The sequence below is a fragment of the Bos taurus genome, chromosome 2, assembly GCF_002263795.3.
Source record: "Bos taurus isolate L1 Dominette 01449 registration number 42190680 breed Hereford chromosome 2, ARS-UCD2.0, whole genome shotgun sequence".
NCBI lineage: Eukaryota > Metazoa > Chordata > Mammalia > Artiodactyla > Bovidae > Bos > Bos taurus.
In genome coordinates this window covers 120,117,683-120,127,578 of record NC_037329.1, presented here as the reverse complement: position 1 = coordinate 120,127,578, position 9,896 = coordinate 120,117,683, and the positions used below count along the sequence as shown (strand labels likewise).

The 9,896-nt window shown below is 64.5% G+C and overlaps 1 protein-coding gene across 3 annotated transcripts; it reads left to right on the top strand.

Annotated features, from left to right (window-relative positions):
• The first annotated feature begins 654 nt into the window (after positions 1-654).
• ECEL1 (endothelin converting enzyme like 1) lies at positions 655-9,451 on the top strand. 3 transcript variants are annotated; one of them, XM_059879344.1, is made up of 19 exons: positions 655-834; positions 1,824-2,713; positions 3,433-3,501; positions 3,607-3,717; positions 3,794-3,886; positions 4,076-4,200; positions 4,841-5,063; positions 5,266-5,358; positions 5,588-5,686; positions 5,925-5,999; positions 6,198-6,301; positions 6,583-6,641; positions 6,744-6,795; positions 7,393-7,460; positions 7,620-7,744; positions 8,069-8,134; positions 8,490-8,585; positions 8,793-8,869; positions 9,012-9,451. In XM_059879344.1, exons 2-19 carry the CDS (start codon positions 1,928-1,930, stop codon positions 9,109-9,111), a joined length of 2,421 nt encoding a protein of 806 aa, XP_059735327.1. In that variant the 5' UTR covers positions 655-834; positions 1,824-1,927; the 3' UTR covers positions 9,112-9,451. The 3 variants fall into 3 exon arrangements, with proteins under 3 accessions (XP_059735327.1, XP_005203103.2, XP_003585830.2); XM_005203046.5 differs by lacking the exon at positions 655-834 and having other exon boundaries at positions 1,418-2,713; XM_003585782.6 differs by lacking the exons at positions 655-834; positions 5,266-5,358 and having other exon boundaries at positions 1,418-2,713.
• The last annotated feature ends 445 nt before the right edge of the window (positions 9,452-9,896 follow it).

Genomic DNA, 9,896 nt, shown 5'->3' with positions numbered 1-9,896 from the left:
GGTGGGTTCTTTCATAACTTTCCAGTCGTTTTCTCCCCCATGGGCCAGGGGCTTCCAGCGGGTACCACGGCCAGCCAAGGTTTGGGGGAAGTGCTGAGTCTGGCCCTGTGGCCCCTTCTTGTAGCAGTCTCCAGAACCCTTCCCCCATCACTGCCAACCAACACCCAGGCGCCCTCGGCGGGGGTGGGGAGGTGGTGGTGGGGGGGGCGGTGGAGAGAGCTGGGAGGTGGGCCTGGGCATGGACAGGAGCTGAAGGAGAGGACTGGGAAACCCCTGATTGAAAGCACTCTGGTCCAGGCGGTACCGGCACTATTTCAGCGCGCCCCACAGCCTATCCGTGAGTCCTCCCTGGACGGTGCTCCAGTCCTGTGGGCTGGGCTGGGCTGGCTCATCGTCTCATCAGCTTTAGCTTGAGCCTCTTTCAGACGGGCTGGCAGGCATCCCTGCGTGGGGGGGAGGGGGGGGGCGTCGAATCGGAGGGGACCTGGGACCCTCATTCCTCTCGGGACTAGAATTCCCGAGCCCAGAGTCGGTGCCAGACCCTTGGGAGATTGTTCCCGCAGCCGCCTTCCCCGCCCCCGAGCTGCCACCGAGCTGACAGGTACCGGGATGCAGGCAGGAAGAAGGAGGGGGTGCGGGGGGCGCGCGGAGGAGGGTGGAGCCGCCGGCGCGCCCCCTCCCTCGGGGCCGGCGGGCGGCGCAGCGCGGCGCGGCAGCAGAGGAGGCGGCGGGCGCACGGAGAGAGCGGCTGCCCGCCCCGCTCCGCCCGGGCTCCGGCTCCGGCTCGGGCTCCATCTGCGCGGTTTCCGCGCCGCCCGAGCGCGCACCTGCCGGGTAAGTGGCACTCGAGCCCGCCGCCGCCGCGGCCAACGTCAGCCACCTCCGCCACCGCGCCGAGCCTCCAGGCTTTGTCTGCGTCCTTGCGGCTCCGGCTCCGGCGGCGGCGGCAACTCGCGGGCTCGGGGTTCGGGCTCCGCGGACTGCCGGGCGCGACGCGGGAGGCTGCGCATCAAGGGCTCGGGAGGCTGCGCACCAAGGGCTCGGGGCGCACCGGACCAGCTCTCTCTGCGCCGGGGATGAAACTTCGTCCAAGTTTGGGTTCCGGGGAGAACCTGTTGAAGCCGGGAGGGGCCGGGGGGCGAGGACGCGGGACGGAACCGGTTCCGGGTCCTTCAGGGCCGTCGGGGCTTTCTCCATGATCCAGGGCGGGACGGCGCGCCGGCGCGGGGGCTTGGCAAAGGGACTGGTGAGGGTTCTGGCCATTGAATAGAGAGGACGGGGCCGGGGATGGCTCTGCGGACATCCGCGAGGACAAAGTTTGGTTCTCGAGGCGCCTTCTTGAGCGTCTGGTTCCAGTGCGGAAAGCTGAAGTCGGCTTCAGGGCCCGCATAGACGCCGCACTGACCACACCTCCTTTCCCCGGCCTCCGCTTCCCCCCTCCCCCCATCTGGCCTTGGCTGTAGCAGGTCCGGGGCAAGCAATGAAGAGAAGAGAAACAGCCTTTCATTGACGGCCTACTATGTGCCAAGCCCGGTGCCCGGCGCTTTATTACAGGGGTCTTCCCCAGCCTGCGGCGGGACCGTGTGTGCGGGGACAGGGGACGGTAATGGACGGACAGTGCCTACAGTGGCTGGTGGCCGCTCGGAGCCTTCTCCCTCCCTCCAACCCCGAGTGGCGCAGGGAGGCCAGGCCCCAGACCCACTCGCTGTTGGGGACTCCGGGTGGCCTCCAGCCTTTGGACCTAGGCCTGTGCTCTTTCTCTTTGGGCTCGTGGGTCCCGTCGGGCCCCAGTGCCTTTCTGAACCTGTCTGCCTTTCCTGCAGCTGCGGCCCAGGGGCCATGCAGAGGCCCGCTGGGAGCCTGGCGGCCCGGTGCAGCCTGCTGTAGCAGAGACCGCCCAGGGCTGCGCGGCGGCGGCAGCGGAGCCATGGAGGCCCCGTATTCGATGACAGCACATTACGACGAGTTCCAGGAGGTGAAGTACGTGAGCCGGTGCGGTGGGGGAGGCGCACGGGGAACGTCGCTGCCCCCTGGCTTCCCGCTGGGTGCGGGGCGCAGCGCCACCGGGGCCCGAGCCGGGCTGCCGCGCTGGAACCGGCGCGAGGTGTGCCTGCTGTCGGGGCTGGTGTTCGCCGCGGGCCTTTGTGCCATCCTGGCCGCCATGCTGGCTCTCAAGTACCTGGGTCCGGGGGCGGCGGGGGGCGCCGCCTGCTCCGAGGGCTGCCCGGAGCGGAAGGCCTTCGCGCGCGCCGCGCGTTTCTTGGCCGCCAACCTGGACGCCAGCATAGACCCGTGCCAGGACTTCTACTCCTTCGCGTGCGGCGGCTGGCTGCGGCGCCACGCCATCCCGGACGACAAGCTCACCTACGGCACCATCGCGGCCATCGGCGAGCAGAACGAGGAGCGCCTGCGGCGCTTGCTGGCGAGGCCCGGGGGCGGGCCAGGGGGCGCGGCCCAGCGCAAGGTGCGCGCTTTCTTCCGCTCTTGCCTGGACATGCGGGAAATCGAACGGCTCGGCCCGCGGCCCATGCTCGAGGTCATCGAGGACTGCGGGGGCTGGGACCTGGGCGGCGCGGCGGAGCGCCCGGGGGCGGCGGCTCGCTGGGACCTCAACCGGCTGCTGTACAAGGCGCAGGGCGTGTACAGCGCCGCCGCGCTCTTCTCGCTCACCGTCAGCCTGGATGACAGGAACTCCTCGCGCTACGTCATCCGCGTGAGTGAGCCACCACCCCCCCCCCAACCCCCCGCCACGGGCACCCCCACAGGCGGCTAGGAACTAGGAGTGCCTCGGCCTGGCACGCCTGCCCCGCGCGCCCTGTGCGCCCGGGACACCGGTGCGGAAGAGGGAGGTTAGGGGAATGGAGGGGAGCGCACACCGGCAGAGCGCGGGAGGAGGGCCCAAGTAATTTCCCTCGAGTAATTGCGGTGTTTAGCGGAGCCGCGGGAGCCGCAATTTCCCAGCCCTCTGGCAGGCGGTGAGAGCTCTGGGAGGGGTGTGCTGATGGGCTGTGGTGACAGGCCTGTCGGGCTGAGGCTGGCTGGAATGCCTGGTGGCGGGGGGTGGGGATGGGGGGTATGGGGGGTGGGGGGGGGGCGGGCAGGGGTCAGCTGTCAGTGCGAGCTAGAGTGCCCCTCAAAGGTGGGGAAAGGAAAGGATTTCAAGAGGAAAGACAGGGACGGGTGGCGGGGACCTGGTCGAGGGGTAGGGAGGGTGGGGGCCGGGGAGCCATACCCATTCAGTCCCCAGTCTAGGCCAGTCAGTCCTGGAGGCTTAGATCAGCTGCTCTGGATTGAGGCGGGGGCTGTCGTCTTTATGCTCCGGGGGCTTGTGACAGTGGTTGCCTGGCAAGTCCTCCGTTTGCCTTTTGGAAGGGGATTCAGTCTGTTTGCAGGAATCCGGAGTGTTGATGTCTGACCCCCATCTCTCCCCAGATTGACCAGGACGGGCTCACCCTGCCAGAAAGGACCTTGTACTTAGCTCAGGACGAGGAGAGTGAAAAGGTGTGGGAGCATGGGATGGAGTTCTGGGGAAGCCCTGGGGCTCCGGGAGGCATGGATCAGGACCTAGCACCGCCTGCATCCTTGCCCTGCCCCTTCCTGGTGCAGATCCTAGCAGCGTACCGGGTGTTCATGGAGCGCCTGCTCAGCCTCCTGGGTGCTGAGGCAGTGGAGCAGAAGGCCCGGGAGATCCTGCAGCTGGAGCAGCGGCTGGCCAACGTGAGCAGGCACCGGCTTCCTGATGGGGGCGGGAAGTCTCGGGCGGGGCTGGGTCAACCCTGCCCTTCATCCCCAGATCACAGTGTCCGAGTATGATGACCTCCGGCGAGACGTTAGCTCTGTGTACAACAAGGTGACCCTAGGGCAACTGCAGAAGATCACCCCCCACGTGAGTGCCACCCAGCCCTGCGGCGTGGTGGGGAGGTGCTGATCTTGGGACCCCTGGGCTGTCCCCTCCCCGAGGCCTTCCGTGGCCATGAACTCCTCTGACCTCTGGTCGCCTCTCCCTGGCCCCCTCTCTGTCTTCTGTGGTCCCTGCCACACCTGGTCCCACCGTCCCCATCCGTGGCCCCCCCAGCTGCGGTGGAAGTGGCTGCTGGACCAGATCTTCCAGGAGGACTTCTCGGAGGACGAGGAGGTGGTGCTCCTGGCCACAGACTACATGCAGCAGGTGTCCCAGCTCATCCGCTCCACCCCCCGCAGGTAGGGCTGCCAGTCACCCACCTGCCCCCCTCCCCCAGGTCCCTCCCCTGCATCCCAGAGCTATCTGCTTGGAGAGCTTGGAATCCCTGCCTCCATTTCTGTCCAGTATCCGCATTGGGGAGGCAGGTGAGGAGCACTGGAAAAGGAGTCCCGATCCCTGGGTTCAGACCTGGCTGTCCCCGCTACTGTGTGGGACCCTGGGCAGGGCCGGGAGTTTCCCGGGCTGCAGTTTTCTCATGTGGGGATGGCAAGACTCGAGTGAGCCTGAAGTTAAAACTGCTGTGGCAGTTACTCTGCTCCCCCAGGGCCACAGGGAGGAAAACCTCCCTGGGCTCTGCCCCATCTCAGGAAGGAGCCGAGGCCCCTCGAGGCCAGCTCTGAGATAGGCAGTCACCCCAAGTGCCCACTCTCCCACCACATGGCAAGTGGAAAACGGTGCTGGCCTGTGCTCCGGGAGCACCCAGTGCTTTCTCCCTGACCCGAGGTGTATCTGCTGTGTGTGGGTCCAGCCCTTCTCCCTGACTGGGGCTGGGAGGACCTGGGATGACCCTCAGTCCTGTGCAGATGCTTGGTCCTGCCCCGGGCTGGGGGGTGGGGGGGGCGCCTGTCGGGACACCCCGTTGCTTCATCTGGCCCTCAGGATCCTGCACAACTACCTGGTGTGGCGTGTGGTGGTGGTCCTGAGCGAGCACCTGTCCCCGCCATTCCGAGAGGCACTGCACGAGCTGGCCCGGGAGATGGAGGGCAGCGACAAGCCACAGGAGCTGGCCCGTGTCTGCCTGGGCCAGGCCAACCGTCACTTTGGCATGGCACTCGGTGCCCTGTTTGTACATGAGCACTTCTCGGCTGCCAGCAAGGCCAAGGTCAGGCTGCCTGGCCTTGGGGAGTTGGGGAGTGGGGGAGTGGATGCTGAGCCAGGGATGAAGTTTTTGCATGACTGTGGTCCAAGCATGAGGAGCACGGGGAGCCCCGCACATCCCCCCTGCAGCGAGGGGCACCAGGCTCAGGGAGGGCTGAGCCCTCTCTGAGCCTCCAGGGTGCTCCTCACTGGGCCTCCTCCCCCAGGAAGCCTACCTGATTTGTCAGCCGCAGGACGCTCTCCCCACCAAGCTCCTGCCCGGCCTGCTCTGCCATGCTCAGTGGGATGGCCCTAGGAATGTACGTGATCTTTGCTGGGGCAGTTAGCCCCTTCCAGACTGAGTTTCCTTTCAGGGTCCAGGGCCTGAATCTATTACCTCCAAGGTCTCCCCTTGGTGCTGAGCACCAAGTTCTGGGCTTTGGAAGTGGTGCTGAATGATTAGGGGGGTACCCCTTGCTCCAGGTGCTGGGGACCCAGAGCTATGGCCTCCTGGATTGATTCCTTGATCCTTGACCCCTGACCCTGCAGGTACAGCAGCTGGTAGAAGACATCAAGTATATCTTGGGTCAGCGCCTGGAGGAGCTAGACTGGATGGATGCTGAAACCAAGGCGGCCGCACGGGCCAAGGTGAGATGGGATCCCGGTCCCATATGTTGGTTCCATAAACACGCATTGAGTACCTACTCTATGCCAAGTGCTGGGATAACAAAAGAGACAAAGATGCCTCTGTGGAGTTGGCATCACCCAGCCTCCTCTCCCGCTTCCTTGAGCCCCACTCCTTCACTGGCCCTGGAGCTTTCTCCCTTGGGGGGTTAGGGGGCTATCTCCTGAGGCCCCGGCCCACTCCTGACCCTCTCACTTGCAGCTTCAGTACATGATGGTGATGGTGGGCTACCCGGACTTCCTGCTGAAACCCGAGGCCGTGGACAAGGAGTATGAGGTGGGCCTGCCCGCTGCCCCTGCCCTAACCAGCCACGCTTCTCCAGGCCTATGGCCAAGACCCCCATGGAGACCAACCACCGCAGGGAAGGAGCCAAAGCCCTCAGCTGATGGACACTGGGAGGGCATGGGACCTGCCTGGTGCTGGTCTGGCCCTGCCTCCTGGCCTGCTGCTGAGTGCTGCCCATCCCCTGTGCAGTTTGAGGTCCACGAGAAGACCTACTTCAAGAACATTTTGAACAGCATCCGCTTCAGCATCCAGCTCTCAGTCAAGAAGATCCGGCAGGAGGTGGACAAGTCCACGTGGGTACCTGGCCTGGAGCAGGGGTCAGGGGTGCCATGGTGTGCCATGGAGACAGTGTTTCTAAACAATGCCTGGAGGAGGGCACACTGCCTCACAGACATGCTGGCATGGGGAGGGGGGACCGGGCCTGCGTAGGGTGTGGGGTCTGCCTGGGAGAGGCCCAGGACATAGCATTAGGCTGGGACATCAGGCCATCCTTTAAGGAGGAGAAGCTAGGAGGTAGGGGGTGGTAGAGGACGGAGTGTGGGTTCCCCCAGCTGACCCCAGCCTCCCTCCACAGGTGGCTGCTCCCCCCACAGGCACTCAATGCCTACTATCTGCCCAACAAGAACCAGATGGGTAAGGGGGCGTGTCAGGACGGGGTTGGGGTGGGGTTTGTGGTGAGGGTGGGCAGGGCCTGGAGGTGGGGCGGGTCTCCTGCTGACCACGCCCTCTCTGCAGTGTTCCCGGCTGGAATCCTGCAGCCAACACTGTACGACCCTGACTTTCCGCAGTGAGTATGGGGCCTGGTGTGAGCCAGAGTCCCGGCCATGGCCTTGTCTGCAGGGTGGGCAGGGAACTGCTCAGACTGCCCGAGGCTCAGGCTGGGCACAGGAGTCAGTTGCAACCCTGGGTCCCCATAATCCCATTTCATTGGTTATTTACAAAAAGGTGTAGGTTGTTTTTTTTTGTTGTTTTTTTTTTCATTCTTTTAAATGTCCGGAGTCCCTTTTTTACTTGGGTTGAGGCTTCTCTGGGCATTTCAAAAGTGAAGCAATCTAGGGAAAAGATTAAAGAAAAAAGATCTAGGAAAAAGGCTAGATCCCATATGGGGTGCCTCAGTTACCCTCCACCCCTGTTTCCACCCACCACCTTGACCGCCGAAATCTGTTAGATGTTATTTCCTAAAAGAGCTTTCAGGTATCACTGGCCCCTTTCACATACCCCACAAGGAAGCTGAGGCACGAGAGTCCTGGGACAGTGGAGACACTGGCCCTCCTGGGCTACCTCGTGGCCTGGCCGGGGCTTCCTGAGACTGCCGGGGCAGCAGCCCAGTGGGGCTCTCAGAAGGTGGGCGAGGTTGGGGCCTGACGCTACTGCCCCGGCCCAGGTCTCTCAACTACGGGGGCATCGGCACCATCATCGGGCACGAGCTGACCCACGGCTACGATGACTGGGGTGAGGCCTGCAGGCGGCCTGAGGAGGTGGGGGACAGGCAATGGTGGGGGGTGAGGGAGGCAGGGTGGTGAGGACTAATTGAGGCCCCGCAGCTGCCCCGTGCCTGCCGGCTGGCGGGTACATGGACAGGGAGCCTCAGCCTGCCCCTCCTGCCCCCAGGAGGCCACTATGACCGCTCAGGCAGCCTGCTGCACTGGTGGACCGAGGCCTCCTACGGCCGTTTCCTGCGCAAGGCCGAGTGCATCGTCCACCTCTACGACAACTTCACCGTCTACAACCAGCGGGTAGGGCCCCCGCCTCATGTCCCTGGGGTCCCTCAGGCGGGCCTGGCCAGCACAGACTAGGCGCGTGCATGCCCCTTGGCACACTCCTGGCCCTGCACAAACCTGGGACCCCGGTCCGTACACACCTGCCAGGGTCCGGGTGCACATTGACTTGGATGCGTGCGTGAGTTCACACAGACGCACACGCACGTGGGCACAAGGTGGGGGAGCCCTACCCAGAGTTTCTGGGAAAGGGAAGGTGGGGAGAGGGCAGGGCCCAGGGAGGCCAGACCTGAAGGAGTCCAGAAGGCCTGGGCAGCCTCCAGCCTCTTTGCTTCTCGCCAGGTGAATGGGAAGCACACGCTTGGAGAGAACATTGCAGACATGGGCGGCCTCAAGCTTGCCTATTATGTGAGCCCCCCTGCCATGCCCTCCACCCCTGCGGGGAGGGCTAGGGGACCCTGAGGACTGGGCTAGAGACCTCGTCACCCTTCCCCCCTGACCCCGTCCTTTTGGTCTTGGAGGGGAAGGTACTGTGCTGGGCAGAGGGCCTCCTAAGTCCCTCAACTTCTGGGAAAGCAAAGAGAGCTGCCTGGAGGAGGTGGCCCCTGCCTGGGCTTAGCCTTCTGGAGAGGGAAGAAGTTAGGGACCCGAGGGCTCAGCCTGGTGGGTGGTGTGTGGAGCTGGGGTGGGTGACCGGCTGGCTAGGTGGAGGGTGCCAGGTGGCCCCGCATGGGCACCCCAGCTCCATGCTCTGCACCCCCAGGCATATCAGAAGTGGGTGCGTGAGCACGGCCCTGAGCACCCGCTGCACCGGCTCAAGTATACGCACAACCAGCTCTTCTTCATCGCTTTTGCCCAGGTGGGCCGGGTGGGGGCCGATGGGGTTGGGGTCAGCTTCCAGCCTGTCTCCTCTGGGCCACTCCTCAGAGGCAATGCCCACCCCCCTCCCCCGGGCTGTGATGGGGGATGAGGACCTAGTGTGCAGAAAGAGTGATTGTACAGGCTGGTCCGTGGACTCCTGGCCTCACGCCCCCGCTGCTCCCCTCCATCCCCCATCTGGCCCCAGAACTGGTGCATCAAGCGGCGGTCGCAGTCCATCTACCTGCAGGTGCTGACCGACAAGCACGCACCCGAGCACTACAGGTCCGCCCCCTGGCTGCCTGGGGCTCATCCCCTCCTTGTGTCAGTGGGGTGGGGGGTGTGGCAGGGGGGACGTGGTGGGGTGAGAAAGGACAGCTGGGGTCTGGTGGCCCCTGGGACCCACACTCTGTGGGTCTCTCTCTAGGGTGCTGGGCAGCGTGTCCCAGTTCGAGGAATTTGGCCGGGCCTTCCATTGCCCCAAGGACTCGCCCATGAACCCTGCCCACAAGTGCTCTGTATGGTGAGCCTGGCCGCCCACCTGCGCCCCCCTCCCTCCCTGCACGAACCGCCTCCCGCCAGCTGCCGGGGCAGGCATGGACCCGGCTCTGGTCCACTCGGGAACCCCTCACCTCGTCCTCGCCTCCCCAGCCCTTTTGGGACTCTGCACCGCCCCTCTGTCTCCCACTCCAGGAGAGACCCAGAGCAGGGCTGAGGCTGGGCTCCAGGAGGGCGTGGGGCAGAGACTCTAAGGTCCCCAGACTGGGCTCTTGGGAGCCAGAGCCTCCACCAGTTTGCACTGTCCAGGCCCCCACCTTCACTGTGTTCTTGCTGCTGAGTCTGGTCAATAAAGCTGCTCTACTGTCACCTTGGCCTCCTCAGGGGCCCCCGGAGCAGGTGGGGTTGGATGAACTCCTTGCGTTAACGGAATGGGGCCTAAAGAAGACCTTCTTGTCCCCTCCTGGTGGCCTCAGCTGGGCCGACTCTGTCCCACCTCCCCGGCTCTTGTCTTTCTTACCAACCATACACTCTGGGGCTTCCCTGATAGCTTAGTTGGTAAAGAATCCGTCTGCAATGTGGGATACCTGGGTTTGATCCCTGGGTTGGGAAGATCCCCTGGAGAAGGGAAGGGCTGCCCACTCCATGATTCTGGCCTGGAGCATGGACTGTATAGTCCATGGGGTCACAAAGAGTCGGACACGAGTGAGTAAGTTTCACTTTCACTTTTACACTTTCACCCAGTCTGCCCCCCACACCTCAAAGTCTTGCCGAGGTCCCTGGACTAGCCTTATGGGGGCCAGAACGCCGTGCC